Below are 17,471 nucleotides of genomic sequence, written 5' to 3' on the forward strand. Positions count from 1 at the left end.
TAATACTCTTTTAAAGAAGTTGTATTGCTATGGCGTACGTGGTGTAGCTCATTCCTTGTTCAATGCTTGCTTAAACGATCGTCAGCAGTGCGTTACGATTAATAACTGTGTATCCTCTTTTAAAAATGTTACCTCTGGAGTTCCACAGGGAAGACTCCTGGGGCCATTTCTTTTTAATGTGTACGTAAATGATGTGACTGAACAAAATAATGACTCTTCTATTGTAATGTACGCGGATGACACAAGTCTGTTCGTAACCGGCCATGATATAAATGAAGTTTTTACCAAGTCTCAAAAAGCGCTTTCAGATCTTTGGGAGTGGTCGAACACTAATTTGCTTAAAATAAACGCTGGTAAAACTAAAGCCATCTTATTTAGGGCGAAAAACAAACATGCACGTCTACCAGCAGACTTGTGTCTTGGTGGGAGTGTAATCGATATTGTAGAAAAGCATAAATCGCTTGGCGTCATCCTTTCTGCTGATCTGACGTGGACGGCTCACTTCGACTCTCTTGCTAGATCACTGTCTTCAGCTACGGGAGCGCTATCGCGGTGCCGCCATTTCTTTCCTAGTAAGATCAAAATGCAAATATATAACGCACTGTTTAGCGCACGTGTGAACTTTTGCACACTTGTGTGCGGAACAACTACGCAAAGAAATCTGCGTAGAATCCTCTTGTTACAGAAAAAAGCATTACGATGCGTCGCTAACGTTTCCTACACGCATCCCACTAAAGAACTTTTTCTCCAATATCAGGTAATAAATGCCACTTTCATGTATCAGTACCGCCTATTGCACTCGTTTTTCTTTTCAAACAAAAGTACTATAAGCTTTCTAAGTAGTAAGTGCAGGTTAATAAAACAGATAAGTGATCCTAGAACCAGAGGCCACGAGAAATGGTTAGTACCGCGATGGCGCACAACTTATGGCAGTCACTGGCTTTCAATGTACCGTATCTTTTAAACAAATATCAGAAGCAGGGTATTGATTTTAACAATGTTTGTAAAAAAAAGTTGCGCGATTATTTTATGTCTGAACTGTACTAAACAGCGGTATTTGTTCCTACCACTACACACTTTTCATTGTACAATGTAATATATTTTTTAAATAGTTGTGCGAAAAAATGTTTCGATACAAACCTGTTCACAGCAAACATGTTTTAAATGTACATATCATGATCCGACATCATTTTTTATGTATGCTTACCTTTCCGTTTATGTATGCACGTGTAACAGTGTATATATGTATGTCTAATGTTTACTAGTATTCTATGTCCTTACTTAGTTTTTTATTTACTACTTTAAATATCCTCTGTTCATTAAGTACCCTATGTTGCCTATAAATGTACGTGTACGCTGCCTTGTGTATGGGCCCTTAGGCACCTTCAAGCTGCATTTCGCCGCTTTTCGCCTGGGGTGACCCCCAACTTTACGTTGGAAATAAATTTTCTTGATTCTTGATCCTCTGCGACCCCCGGCCAGCCCTGCAAGCGCTGCTGCACACCAAGCTAACTTTCGTTAGAGCTAGCGGTGTGCGTCTATCCCTCTACTGGCTTCCCTCGCACGTTGGGATGGAGGCCGAAGCCGCCGCATAGGCAGCATACCACAGCGACACCCCTGTCTACCAAGGCCCTGTCGGACTACTCCTGGGAAGGAGTGCGGCAACTGATACCAACGGCCCACCCTGACAAGCGGGTGGCAAGCGATAAACCACCGCCACCCCTACACAAGAGCCGCCTGTAGAGATGCGAGCGGTGGCTGCTGCTTCGCCTGCGGACCGGCAGCACACTAACAGCGAAAGCTGGAAGTGCCCTTCTAGAGTGGCCTTGTAGAGTCCGTTCGAAACTCTCTTGGGGAGAGTAATAGAAGTACACATGCAAGGTATCTACTACGCCACAAATCACAATTTTTGTGAAGTAGGGAAGCACTCACTATGCCTTTCTGCGGATAAGGGAGGTATCCACTACAAAACTGTGATGATGTTACACTTTGTTGATGCTGCATGTGGCTTATGACAATGAAGAAATATGGGTGAGTTTGTATCGGGCGGGAAGCATTAAGCCACACACTCCTTGTGCAACCAGCATTGTGTGACGCCTGGCTGCTATTTTACTCTTCTGCCACGCAATATTGCATATGTTAACGTGATTCCTTGCCCGACATGACGCCTCTACAGGGTCTTTTTGCAAAGAAGTTTCAAGCCCCAGCGTACCTTTGTGGTAGAATAATCGACTGCCACACAGAGATCCCTGGTTCAAGTCCAACCGGTCAAGGATATACTTCTATTTAATTCGTTTTTTCTTCTTTTGCCCGATAGTGGTTACGGGCGGCACTGGCGGCGGACAACTACTCCACTGCCGTTGTGGTTTAACAACAGATTTCGATGTAAAACACGATGCACAATAAAATGGGCAATGCTACCAATACAACATATCTCACCATACATTCACTAAAAGTTATACACACACCAAAAAAAGTCACAGTTTCGCCGCAAGGGCGAAGCAACGAATGCGATAGCAAGAAAAGCGGCCCGTTATGAACGCGCTGCTACTCTGCAGAGACATCTACTCCCCAGCAGCAACTACCGCGCGAGCAGACAGCAGAAGGGCAAGGTTCTCCCTGCGCAAATAGTAGAAGTGAGCGCGCTGGCCAACGAATTTTAAATGCGCCCGTTGCGCTCCTCGCGCCATCTCGCTGGCAGTGAAGAAGTGCTTATAAGCGCCTGCCCTTTCTGGGTCCTGCCAGCGGTATAGGGTGTGCATCGCTCGCCGTTAGGTACCTGAAGGATCTGCGCTTTGTCGCGTAGTGGTTAGCACCACGCGCTGCGGAGCGAGAAGTCGCTGGTTTGATTCCGCGCTTCGGAAGCATTTTTCTGAATTATTTTTATTTTGCACTTTTATATATGTATACATACGTATACATATACGGTGCATGACGGCGGCGGGAAAAACCTGCCGAGACTGTCCATATAATTGCTATGACAATAAAAAAAAGAAATATAGTGGCGGGGCAATGCACACATTAACGAAATTCTTATTGTCATATCTAAACATAAAGTAATTACGACGCGCTTACGTGACAGCTGCTGAAAACTTGGATCAAATACAAGGTCATTGCCTGTAACGATCGCCATTTTCACAGAGATCAGCAAGCGGCTCATACCACTGCGCGTGTTGTACTCTCACCGCAGAGTTTGCGTTGAAGAGATAGACAGTACGAAGGTCGTTATGCCAGTTGCAGCGATCGTGTTTCCTTACGCCAGCGTTCTGTATATGCGGTTACGACAAATCGCATGCTAAATGCGTTATCTACTAGCTTTTACTTCGTATAACATTCCAATTTGTTACTCTCCCATTTATTACTTGGCTCTTGTGGCGAAACTGTGATTTCTATGTAAGAATGCAATACATGAGCTTATATCCCCGCCGCTTACACAGGCGCCCAGAGATAGTTAGAGAAATGGAATTCTTCCTTCCATAAAACCAACGGAGAACTAGACTCCCTGTGTGCACCATCTTCTTGCTTTAGTCTTGTTCGGATACGAACCAATGGGGTTTTCAGTGTGTTTAACTGTGAGAGAGTTGTGATAGGTGTGATTGTATTTTGGGCCCCTCTTATGACTAAAAAGCAGCAGGCGCCCTATTTGTGCGCCAAGATATATAAATATATACAATAAATAGGAATCGGTATAACGAGAAAGTGAAATGTGTCGTCACAGAAATGGTTGATTGCTTTAGTGCATTGGTATACCAGAGCTTGCATAATGTTTATGGTTGTTTGGAAGATGTAGCACCGCCTGATGTGGACGCACTCACGTTGACACCTGGTGGCACATCTCCGTACCGACGACCAACTTCCATGATCATGATCTAACCCTTGAGGTAGCTGAAGTTCCTAATATCTATGTGAACACCACATATGGTGAATCCAGCGCAAATATGGCATCAACAAGCACATAATGAACACTGATACTCGATAAGCGCTCCTGCAAAGCGCAGTGAAACGCCAAGTGAAACGCTGCGCGCGTCGTGTCTTCCCTCTAGCCTGGCAGTTAATTCTCACAGGGCGAGCGGGGAACGCGGTGCGACAGCCAGGCGAGCGTCGGAGAGCTATTTTTCGATATGGATATATGGAATGAGTAAAGTTTGGGCTAAAGCCGCCACCTCGCGGTGTGTTAAACGAAATTACACTTCTACTGGAAACGCGTCGAATGGGACGGTCGCAGCAACGGCGGGTTTTTTTTGTTTGGTTCTTCGAGGCTGGTGGCATACATGTCACACCCCGTTATGAAGGAGAGAAGATTGATTTTAAGGGCTCGTTTTTCTTTGCTAGACACAATTCTAATGAGAACTAACAGAGAATAATGCCAAGGAAAGTATAGGGGGTGTTATTTGTAATAATTGGGATATAAATGTGAAGAAATTAAAGTGGACGAAAAGCTAACTTACCGCCGTCGATCAAATTAAAGTGGACGAAAAGATAACTTGCGACCGTCGATCAACTGACAAGCGGTCAAGCGCGTCGGCTTTTAAACAGGCGCTATAGGCACCCTGCAATGCAGTTTCCGAGATACGATGGTAGCGCCAGAAAACACAGCCTAGCGAGTGGACGCAGCAAAATCGAGTGTCTATCCTCCGCATCCTCTATGTTCAGAAACGCTCCTTGACTTGAACGTGACTTGCCATCGCCTCAATGCAGTGAGTTTGAAACGCGTTTGTAGCGTTTCTGCTGCCTTGCACAGCCTGAAAAGAGCGCGTTCTAAACGCGTTTGTGCTGCATTGAAGGCGGTGGCAACATCCCTGAGGTGATTACGAACGCACGTAGGAAGCGTTCGTTGAAAGAGGCGCCCAGAAGGGAGACACTTGAGCGCGTCGATGTGTCCAGCGAGCGTTTCATTTTCTTGGTATCCCTGGCGGCTGGTGCCCTCAACACTCAGGCGTTCGATAAGAGCTCCATCGCGCCCTCTGGTCAGTGACGGGTGCCTATGGAACTTTCCAGCAATATCGCTGGTGGCGGCGTTATCTCTAGACAAAGCTGGAACATTCGCGTGCGGGGCGCAATCTTAACAAAACGATCTACTACAATCGCGAAGCTTCTCGAACACTGCTTCGCGGACAGCGTCGAGCGTTGATAACCGTCCCTGCCGGTCCAACCCGAATACATCAAAACAAGAAAAAAGTGGGCGTGGCATTGCCCCTCTCTGAAAAAGCATCGTCCCGATGCTTGTGAAAGAAGAGAAAAAAAACAAGTGCATACACAAATAAATTACAATAAAAAGGAAAAAAAATAAAGTCGCCAGGTTCGCTAACGCGCAAAAAACGGCTTAAGGCGCACGACATGGACGGCTTCAGGTCATGCGCGGCGTCGCTGGGAATTCGTAATGCCGTCCGGGATGACCTTGTAGTCAAGAGCGCCGAGCAGTCGAAGAACCTTGTATGGCCCGAAATATCGCCGAAGGAGTTTTTCGCTAAGCCCACGTCGGCGCGTCTACGTCCAGATACAAACACGGTCGCCGGGTTGGTATTCCACGAAGCGTCGTCGAAGATTGTAGCGACCGCTGTCGGTGTGCTGCTGGGTCTTGATGCGCAGGCGGGCGAGCTGTCGAGCTTCTTCGGCACGTTGTAAGTAAGCGGCGGCATCGTGATTTTCTTCGTCGGTGACGTTCGGTAGCATGGCGTCGAGCGTCGTCGACGGGTTCCTACCGTAGACCAACATGTACGGCGTCATCTGCGTCGTTTCTTGGACGGCCGTGTTTTATGCGAAGGTCACATACGGAAGGATGGCATCCCACGTCTTGTGTTCGACGTCGACATACATGGCCAACATGTTGGCGATGGTCTTGTTTAGCCGCTCGGTGAGGCCATTTGTCTGTGGGTGGTACGCTAAGATTCAGTCCCTGCCGGCGGCAAGTTATCTTTTCGTGCACTTTAATTTCTTCACATTTATATCCCAATTATTGCAAATCACACTCCCTATACTACCTTGGCATTATTGTCTGTTAGTTCTCATTAATATCCCGTTATGAAGGGGACGATCATATTGCCACGCCCACTTCTTGTCTTGTTTTGATGTATTCGGGTTTGACCGGCAGGGACGGTTATCAACGCTCGACGCGGTCCGCGAAGTAGTGTTCTAGAAGCGTCGCGATTGTAGTAGATCGGTTTGTTAAGATTGCGACCCGCACGCGAATGTTCCAGTTTTGTATAGAGATAACGCCGCCACCAGCGATATTGCTGGAAAGTTCGATAGCGCCTGTATAAAAGCCGACGCGCTTGATCGCTTGTCAGTTGATCGACGGACGACGCCCTGTTCGCCGCTATCATTGTACAGCGTGCATTGCTGTAGTTCTAGTTCTCATTTTCCGGCCACAAGTTCGGCGAAATAAACAGTTTCATCCTACAAACGCCGACTGCTGTGTTCGTCGACGTCACGACCACGTGACATCTGGTGGAGGTGCTGCTTCTTCCATGATCCGGACGCCCCCGCGAAGCGCTGACCCAAGCCCAAGCCGCGAGGGGGACGACGGCAAAGAAAACCCGGATCGTCGAACAAGGCGCAGGCAGAAGGGACTGCAGCCAGAGTACGGGCTCCTTCCCGAAAAACACCAGGCAGCCCTAGGTCCCAACACCGACCGCAGCGACGATGACCGACCCCGTGCAGCCTGCGCCGATGCTTCTCCGGCAGCCCAAGAAGCCGCCAACTTTCCGCGGGTCGTCATTCGAAGACCCGGAAACCTGGCTCGAGACCTCCGAAAGGGTCTCAGCGTTCAACAACTGGGACTCCGAGGAAAAGCTGCGCCAAGTCTACTTTTACCTGGAAGATGCAGCAAGGACCTGGTTCGAGAATCGGGAGTCCACTCTTCGAACTTGGGACGCCTTTCGCAGCGCTTTCCTGGAGACGTTCACAAGCGTCGTCCGAAAGGAAAGGGCCGCAGCCTTGCTGGAGACGCGGGTCAAACTTCCAAATGAAAGCGTGGCCATCTTTGCAGAGGAAATGACCCGGCTATTTCGCCACGCTGGCCCTGCCATGCCCGAGGACAAGAAAGTCCGCTTCCTCATGCGAGGAGTAAAGGAACAGCTCTTCGCTGGACTTGTGAGGAATCCGCCGAATACCGTCGAAGAATTTGTCTCCGAAGCAACAACAATCGAGAAAACGCTTGAGATGCGAACACGGCAATACAACCGCAGCTTCTCGACCACAAGCTACGCCGACGTTCAAGCACTAGGATCCGCCGACCTGCGTGAGACGATTCGAGCAATCGTGCAAGAGGAGCTGCGAAAAATTCTACCTTCGTCGCAACCTCAAGTGGATTCCATCGCCGACGTCGTGCGCCAGGAGATCCAGCATTCACTCGGTGCGCCTCAGCTAGCAGAGCCGCAGCCGCAAGCTATGAGCTATGCTGCTGCAGCCCGCCGTCATGCTCCTCCTCCACGCCCACGCCAAGACGACACACCGCCGCAGTACCGTCGCCAGACGCCGCCAGCGACGCCCTACCGTCCACCTGTCGGCCAGACGCCGCCGCCGCCACCGACGCCCTACCGCCCACCTGTCGGCCAGCGCTACACCCCGAGGAAGACCGATGTCTGGCGTGCCCCTGACAACCGCCCGCTCTGCTACCACTGCGGGGAGGCCGGTCACACGTACCGCCGCTGCCAGTACCGTCAGATGGGGCTACGCGGATTCCCCGTCAACGCGCCGCGCCCGCAGCCAGGCGAACGGCCTCGCGACATCGACGACTACCTCATAGGCACACAGTGGCAAGAACGACGACCTTCCCGCTCACCGTCGCCCGGCCGCTACATGTCACCGCACCGCCGGCAGTACACTGGCCCAAACCGGGGCCGGTCGCCTAGCCCGTATCCGGAAAACTAAGGGCAGCAACCGATGGAGGTGCGGTTGCTGAACGACGAAATGCTGAAGATCCTCCGCCGTCGACGACGACACCGCGACGAAGTTCCGAGCCCCCGCCGCACGCCGAACGACGTCGACGTCCCGAAGACGAAACTTTCCGACCGGAAGCAGACCTGACGACGCAACGCGGAAGCAGCGGTGCAAACCGTCGTAGCCGTGACCCGACGCCGCGACGTAACCGCAACGCAAGACGGCGGACTAGCGACCTCGACGTTCTGATCGACGGCCACAACGTCACCGCTCTTGTCGATACTGGAGCCGACTATTCCGTCATCAGTGGGCCGTTCGCAGCAAAGTTGAAGAAAGTTAGGACTGCTTGGGAAGGCCCCGAGATCCGTACCGCTGGAAGCCATCTAATAACCCCGATTGGTGTCTGCACGGCGAGAGTCACTATCAACAACCGGACTTATCCTGCGAGCTTTGTAATCCTACAAAACTGCTCCAGGGATGTGATACTTGGAATGCACTTCCTATGTGACCACGGCGCCGTCATCGACTTAAGAACCAAGTCGATAACCCTATCGTCGGAGAAAGCGACACCACCGGATACGAACCCATGTCAACATGCCCTCAACGTGCTCGAGGATCAAGTCACCATTCCTCCTAGATCCAGCATCATAATTCCCGTCGGCACCGAAACGGCTGAATGCATCGAAGGTGTCATCGAGAGCGATCAGGGTTTGCTGCTAGACCGTGACATTTGCGTCGCAAGAGGCATTGCTCGGCTGTATGAAGGGAAAGGAAGCGTGATGCTAACGAATTTCAGCCAGGAATACAGACACCTGAGCAGGGGCACGACGATTGCATACATCGAAGAAATCTTGGCCGTCAGCGATGCGTTTGCCTTTTCAGATTCTGGTGAAGCTACGACGACGATCCCTGAGCCACCCTTCGACGTAAACCCAAGTATTCCCGCTCGCCAACAGCAACAGCTTCGACGCCTTCTGCAGGAATACAGGGACTGTTTCTCGTCGTCGTCGCGGGTCCAACAAACGCCCCTTGCTAAGCACCGCATCATAACAGAAGAAAATGCTCGACCACTCCGTCAGAGTCCCTACCGGGTTTCGACGAGGGAACGGGAGGCCGTTAAGAAACAAGTCGATGAAATGCTATGCGACGACATCATCCAGCCGTCCAACAGCCCGTGGGTGTCTCTCGTGGTGTTAGTGAAGAAGAAGGATGGGACCCTACGTTTCTGCGTCGATTATCGTCGCCTGAACAAAATCACAAAGAAGGACGTATACCCTCTTCCACGGATAGACGACACCCTGGATCGACTCCACAACGCGAATTACTTTTCGTCGATGGACCTCAAGACCGGCTACTGGCAAATTGAAGTCGACGACAGAGACCGAGAAAAGACCGCCTTTATAACGCCGGACGGCCTGTTCGAGTTCAAGGTCATGCCCTTCGGTCTTTGCTCGGCACCTGCGACTTTCCAACGAGTCATGGATACTGTATTAGCTGGCTTGAAGTGGCAGACTTGCCTTGTTTACTTGGACGACGTCGTTGTGTATTCCTCGAACTTCGACGAACACCTCCAGCGACTTCAATCCGTACTTCAAGCAATCAAGAACTCCGGGCTCACCCTGAAGCCAGAAAAGTGCCGCTTCGCGTACGAGGAGCTCTTGTTTCTGGGTCACGTGATCAGCAAGACTGGAGTGCTCCCAGACCCGCAGAAAACAGCTGCCATCGCCGCTTTCCCGCCACCCACCGACAAGAAGGCCGTGCGCCGAATTCTCGGCTTGTGCGCCTATTACAGACGCTTTGTCAAAGACTTTTCACGGATCGCCGAGCCAACACAACTCACGAAGACCGACGTCGAATTCAGGTGGCAAACAGCGCAAGTCGAAGCATTTCATGAACTGAAACGACGCCTGCAGACACCTCCGATACTTGCGCATTTCGACGAGTACGCCGATACGGAGATTCACACCGATGCAAGCAGCATAGGACTCGGCGCCGTCCTTGTGCAGCGGGCGGGCGGACTGCAAAGGGTTATCAGTTATGCTAGCCGGTCGCTGTCTAAAGCAGAGGTCAACTATTCCACAACAGAAAAGGAGTGCCTCGCCATCATCTGGGCTACGTCAAAGTTTCGCCCCTATCTCTAAGGCAGGCCCTTCAAAGTTGTGAGCGACCATCACGCCTTGTGTTGGCTAGCTAACTTGAAGGACCCTTCAGGTCGCCTCGCACGGTGGAGCCTGAGACTTCAAGAATTTGACATTACTGTCGTGTACAAGTCCGGAAGGAAACACTCCGACGCCGACTGCTTGTCTCGTGCCCCTGTCGACCCACCAACGCCCGACGACCAGGATGATGACAGCTTCTTGGGAGCCATCAGTACCGAAGACTTCGCCGAACGACAGCGAGCCGACCCTGAACTGAAAGGTCTAGTGGAATACCTGGAGGGCAGGACCATCGTTGTCCCAAAAGTATTCAGGCGAGGATTGGCATCATTTTCTTTGAAAAACAACGTCCTCGTAAAGAAGAACTTCTCTCCGGCCCGAGCCAGCTACCTTATCGTTGTACCTTCGGGACTGCGACCAGAAATTTTGCATGCCCTACACGACGACCCGACGGCTGGACACCTCGGACTTTAACGAACGCTCGCACGAGTACACGAAAAGTACTACTGGCCGCGCCTTGCCGCCGACGTCACTCGCTACGTAAGGACGTGCCGAGACTGTCAGCGACGGAAGACCCCGCCCACAAGACCAGCAGGCTTCCTTCAGCCGATCGAGCCTCCTCGGCGACCATTCCAGCAGATCGGGATGGACCTCCTGGGGCCGTTCCCAACGTCGACTTGCGGAAATAAATGGATCGTCGTGGCTAACGACTACCTCACCCGCTACGCCGAAACAAAAGCCCTGCCCAAAGCAGTGCCGCTGAGGTAGCCAAGTTCTTCGTTGAGAGCATCGTCCTTCGACACGGCGCCCCAGAGGTTCTCATCACCGACAGAGGTACGGCGTTCACGGCTGACCTAACTCAGGCGATCTTGGAATACAGCCACACAAACCATCGCCGCACCACCGCGTACCACCCACAGACCAACGGCCTCACCGAGCGTCTAAATAAGACCATCGCCGACATGCTGGCCATGTACGTCGACGTCGAACACAAGACGTGGGACGCCATCCTTCCGTACGTGACCTTCGCGTACAACACGGCCGTACAGGAAACGACGCAGATGACGCCATACAAGTTGGTCTACGGACGGAGCCCGGCAACGACGCTCGACGCCATGCTACCAAACGTGACCGACGAGGAAAACATCGACGTGACCACCTACCTACAGCGCGCCGAAGAAGCACGACAGCTCGCCCGCCTACGGATAAAGAACCAGCAGACGACTGACAGCCGCCGCTACAACCTTCGACGACGCCACATGGAATACCAACCCGGTGACCGTGTATGGGTATGGACGCCAATACGCCGACGAGGACTTAGTGAGAAGCTTCTTCGACGATACTTCGGACCGTACAGGGTACTTCGACGCCTCGGCGCACTCGACTATGAGGTTGCCCCTGACGGCATTACGAACTCTCAGCAGCGCCGTGCGCGACCTGAAGTCGTCCATGTCGTGCGCCTTAAGCCGTTTTTAGCGCGTTAGCGAGCCTGGGGACTCTATTTTTTTCCTTCGTTATTGTAATTTATTTGTGTATGCACTTGTTTTGTTTTTTTTTCTCTTCTATGTTCTTTCATAAGCATCGGGACGATGCTTTTTCAGAGGGGGGCAATGCCACGCCCACTTCTTGTCTTGTTTTGATGTATTCGGGTTTGACCGGCAGGGACGGTTATCAACGCTCGATGCTGTCCGCGAAGTAGTGTTCTAGAAGCGTCGCGATTGTAGTAGATCGGTTTGTTAAGATTGCGCCCCGCACGCGAATGTTCCAGTTTTGTCTAGAGATAACGCCGCCACCAGCGATATTGCTGGAACGTTCGATAGCGCCTGTATAAAAGCCGACGCGCTTGATCGCTTCTCAGTTGATCGACGGACGACGCCCTGTTCGCCGCTATCATTGTACAGCGTGCATTGCCGTAGTTCTAGTTCTCATTTTCCGGCCACAAGTTCGGCCAAATAAACAGTTTCATCATACAAACGCCGACTGCTGTGTTCGTCGACGTCACGACCACGTGACAATATTGTCACGTGGTCGTGACGTCGACGAAGACAACAGTCAGCACGTCCGAGATGAAACTGTTTATTTGGCCGAACTTGTGGCCGAGAAACTGAAAGTCAAACTACAGCAATACACTGATAGCGGCGAAGAGAGCGTCGACCGTCGATCAACTGACAAGTGGTCAAGCGCGTCGGCTTTTATACAGGCGCTATCGAACTTTCCAGCAATATCGCTGGTGGCGGCGTTATCTCTAGACAAAGCTGGAACATTCGCGTGCGGGGCGCAATATTAACAGAACGATCTGCTACAATCGCGAAGCTTCTCGAACACTGCTTCGCGGGCAGCGTCGAGCGTTGATAACCGTCCCTGCCGGTCAAACCCGAATGCATCAAAACAAGACAAGAAGTGGGCGTGGCAATATCATCCATCCATGCAATAGCGGTGTGAGAGGGAAGTGTGAGAGATAAAAGGCGCGTTCATGTAGCCTTCGTTACATAGGCGTATTTACCGAAGTGTGGGGGGGGGGGGGCAAGGGGGGCGCGAGCCCCCCACTGAGGAATGTTGAGGGGGCGGAGCCCCTCCACTTTCGACAGTGGTTACTGTCGGCTGCAGACTGGGAAACTAACAAGTTAGGCAAAGTTTTACTTGAACGCAATAATAACGTATTTTGTAATAAAATTTGTCCTACGATTCTGCTGTGACGACTCCGTGTGTCATGACCTTGCACTGTAGGTTACCTGCGGTGCGGGCTGCGTATTACACGCTTGTGCGCCTGGCGCTCGAGCATTGCAGAGGAGCCTATCGCTCAGCAGGGGCTCTATAACATTACAGCGATCTGTCATGATTTTATTTTGTCCTGCCTGGCCTGAAATTTAAGTAATCCGCGATGCATATATGGGCGGGAACCAGTAACCGTTTATAGCCCGATCAAACGCTCTCCTTTTTCAGGAAATTCAGTTTCTTTGAAAACGAATAGCATCGTCACGGCTCCATATTCAAGCTGCTGAGAGTTGATGAGTGTGCAGAGGTGTCCTGTATTTTAGTTGTGCCTAGCCAGGACAGCTAAAATAGATTCCCACTTTAGTCTCCGATTAGCCTGCTTCACTTTGCTTATCATATGGTAGCCTGTAGCGATCGTGGCGGCTTGTAACAAGGCAGTGGACTCAAGTACATTGAGAAGCCCAGCTTTGAAGTTTGCACCGTTACTTGATCTACCTCACCAGGGAGATGGTCAGCGTCCACGGTTTTCCGGACTAAGGAGGCTGCCTACCTGCAAAGCATTGTGTCTGTTCCTAATAATGTTTATTTCTCCCTCTACCTCTTTGTCAGCAACGATGAGTTCACAGAGCTCAACACAGCTCAACATCGTTACACCACAACTGAAAGTATCTATCATACACATATCAATCCATCTCGCCCGCTACTATAAGCAGCCGCTACCAATGTGATTGACGGGCAGCCTCCTTAAATTACGTTCAGAAAGAGACACTGTCTGGCTATTCCGAAAAAAATGAGCTATTGTTCAGCACAGTAATGTGCTGCTTACTGTGCACACTTCATTTTAACGCCGCGAGTTTTCCCAGACTTGTGACGTCGCGAAACAAGCAGGCGATTTTATGGCACATTGAAAAATTTTGACGAATAGCGAAGAACCAATCACAAACAATACGCCGTATTGAAAATAGTTCATTATTATTATTATTATTTTACGCAGTCATGCGTACGTGGCAATTACGCGGTGGATCACTTACGCGTCTATCGTAACTTATTTTTAGCGCACACTGACACACGGACACAGAAAAGAAGGGGACACCGCAGTGTGTCAGCGTGCGCTAAAAATAAGTTACGATGCACTCATACCAACTAGCTCGTCTTTCAATTTTACTTCACTTACGCGTCGTTTGCTGCGTCGTTTTACGAGCAGGTGCTGTGAGCATGACCCAGAAAATTTCGACCATTCATTAACAGCTAACGAACTATACGTAAGGAAACAATGCGTGATAGTTTAGCGTTGTTAATCGCCCACATTTTTTTCAAGGAAAATTTGAGCTTACACAGTTTACGTAGGCTATTTGCTTGGAGGAGCCGGAGGGGAGCAGTAAAAAGCCACTTTACCGCTTTCCCGTTCACCCCCCACCCAAGCTGGGAAAAGTAGGATGGCAAGGAACGACTCCTAGTATAAAAATTCGTAGTCATTTTTAGTCTTATAACTATACACAGCCAGCTCAATGTGGTTTGCTTAGGTATTAATCGACTGAACTTGGTATTCTTCTTAAGAAAGACTTGATATTAGAGGGCTCTAACAGTAAACAAATTGGCACTCAGCTAATCCTAAAGACTTTTGCGAAGTACCTTGCTTTGTCAGCCAAATGTTTTGTTTAGTAAGTGAGAATTTAAGGTACTAGAGTCATAGCAGGTTCCTCATACTCATCGTATCTACAACGCCAAACTAAGACTGGGAAGTTTGATATATATATATATATATATATATATATATATATATATATATATATATATATTCTGTGGGTGCGGTACGTATAGGAAAACAAGACGGTGCACGTACAGAAAGCAATACTTTATGCCTAAGGTTTCGGCCGTGGCACGGTCTGACGAAGGCCGTGCCACTACCGAAACGTTAGGCATAAAGTATTGCTTTCTCTTCACTGCACCGTCTTGTTTTCAGCAAGGTGCATGTTTGGGCTAGTTGGTACTCCATGTGAACATCTAAATAGCGCGAATTTCAGGGACGAAAGACAGGAGAATGCGACACACAAGCGCTAACTTCCAACTGAATTTTATTGAAGAAAACACATGAATATATAGGGTAACACCAGGCCTGCGCAGCTTTACTTCCACGTAACCACATTCACTCCTAGGTGATAAGATTTATCTCTCTAAAGGCGCACCACCAGTTACATATAACAAAATAAAAGTTAATAAATCACATACCACTATCTTGAAAAATGTGCAGTACTGTTCACCCATGATGACCAAAAAACGTGAGAGATAGTAGAAGCAGCAGAGATGGCCAAGGATGTTAGGCATTGTATAAGCGTGCCTTCCATTGCTCTGTCAGCAAAGGAACTATGTTTTTTGGGCGTATTGCAAGATAGCGGTATGTGATTTATTAACTTTTATTTTGTTATATGTAACTGGTGGTGTGCCTTTAGAGAGATAAATCTTATCACCTAGGAGTGAATGTGGTTACGTAGATGTGAAGCTGCGCAGGCGTGGTGTTACCCTATATATTCATGTGTTTTCTTCAATAAAATTCAGTTGGAAGTTAGCGCTTGTGTGTCACATTCCCCTGTCTTTCATCCCTGATGTTCGCGCTATTTAGATGTCTTGTTTTCATATATATATATATATATATATATATATATATATATATATATATATATATATATATATATATATATATCCGGCGGACAGAGTGAGCGACGCCAGCCCCCCACTCGCGAACGAGTTGGTACGCCATTGCTCCGTTATGTGTTTGGCGGTACCGCAGTAGGCTACACGCCCGCCAGCCATCGTCGCGGACCAAGAGGTCATGGGTTCGACTCCTGTCAACGGAACTTTTTCTTATAGTTTTTTTCTTTGCCATTTGATGGCGTTCATTTTGCTGACGTATTTCCGTGACGGAAATACGTCATGAAAATCTTGGTGGACCCCGGCATAAAACATTTTCGTGTTAAATATTAGGTAGTATTGCGGTATGAAATAATAATAGTACTAATAATACGAATGATAATATTGATAGTAATCAACAAACATCGCAGCGCATGAATGTGTAATGTGCAAAATGCTTCTATTTGGAGAAGATAAAGTTACTTACAGCTGATCCCGTGATAATATGCACTGGTGCTCCAGGGTTTGTGTAAGGTTCTTCAACACTGCCGTTGTAGACCTATCACAAGAAGGGTGGCAAGAAATAGTGATTGAATTTAAAATAATATCAAATTTACATGCAATAAGCTCTTTCAGGAAGGAAGTGGAAAATATTTATACGACATTAGAAAAGTAGAAGTTTGGGCCAGTTGGGAATCCATACTTGGTAAAGAGAGAGAAGCAAGGAAAGACAGGGAGGTTAGCCAGACGCACTTTCGGTCTTCTACCGTGCACTGGGGGAGAGGGGTAAAGGGGCGAAAAGAGAGACAGATGAAGAGAAGAGAGATAGACACAATGACGAGCACATTTTGTGGAGCACATCCAGTCTACAGGCGGTCGCTCAGATTTATTGCTTTCAGGTACTTCATGCGTAATTTCATGCGAAACAGCCAGCCAATCGATTAATGCTGCATTTTTAACGCGATAGCGTTAGAGATCTCGTTTCGCAGAAGTTCCGGTGTCGGCGTCGGTGACGGCGTCGTTTGACTTGCGCGAAAATTTCTCCCTCACCGAAGAGTCGAGAAAGATGAAAATAAAATAAACAATAAAAATATTCGTTCCCATTGAGGATCGAACCCGGGCCGTTTGTGTGGCAAGCAGGTGTCCTACCACAAAGCCACGATGTTACTTGCAACTGCTTCGGGAAAAAAACACTACATAAATGTCATGTAGTGGAAGGAGTCTCCTTAACGCATTTGATGTTGCATGGCAGAAGCGCACAATCGTGCAAGGTGACGCTTAACTGCATCAACTGTTTCAGTGCGATTTTTGTGTGTGAAAAACTTAGAAGTAGGAAGGCGTGTGAAGACCAACTTCACATCTTTCGCACTCCCATCGGCTCTCGCACTTCTCGCCGTGTGCCTCGCAAACTAAGCACAGCCTTGAGGGATTCTTCTTTATTTTGTTCGGCAGGTGTCACGACGAGACTGAGCCCATTCGGCGATTTCGGTAGGCGCATGTGCGAGGCCATCAAAGTACGTTTTTAGCGCGACGCCAGGCTTCGAAAAAGCCGGTATAGTGCACCCATCGCCGCGAAAAACACAACTAACAGCTCGAAAAATGAACAACTATGTGCATCTAGCGGAAAACATATCAAGCAAACAGCAAACATTATATAATGTGCAACCATGTGTGAGACATTGTGAAAAACATGTCTCGACTACAGCGGAGCCTGTATGGTTCGGCCGTTCCAGCACAGGGAAGTCGACACACTGTACAGTTCTTGCTGATCGATGAATCGGGACATTCATGTCAAGTAGTCGCTCTCATGTAGACCTGTGCGCCGCAGCCGCCGAAGCCCCGAGAGTGATCACGACGACGCCGCCGCCGCCGCCGCCGCCGCAAACATTTCGGCGCGCCGCCGATAGTCTTTTCTTTTGACCCAAAGGCCGATCAAGACACAAAATACATCACTTCACCGGGGGTCTCTTCTCGATCTGTCTATGTAATAGGCTGCCCAGTTCAGCCGCCGCTGATTGGCCAAAGCTCGTCGATCAGCGCGCCCTCTGTTTCAGGTTTTCTTCTGCAACGTCATTCTGACGTCACGAAGCT

General features: G+C 49.4%; 1 protein-coding gene across 1 annotated transcript in view; it reads right to left on the reverse strand.

Annotated features, from left to right (window-relative positions):
- Nucleotides 1-17,471, reverse strand: part of LOC119384162 (acid phosphatase type 7-like) — a 515,431-nt gene that overhangs the window by 158,816 nt on the left and 339,144 nt on the right. Inside the window, 1 exon segment of the mRNA XM_037652450.2 lies at nucleotides 15,868-15,939. Coding sequence (XP_037508378.1) covers nucleotides 15,868-15,939 — 72 coding nt within the window.

Source organism: Rhipicephalus sanguineus, chromosome 2 (genome assembly GCF_013339695.2).
Source record: "Rhipicephalus sanguineus isolate Rsan-2018 chromosome 2, BIME_Rsan_1.4, whole genome shotgun sequence".
Taxonomy (NCBI): Eukaryota; Metazoa; Arthropoda; class Arachnida; order Ixodida; family Ixodidae; genus Rhipicephalus; species Rhipicephalus sanguineus.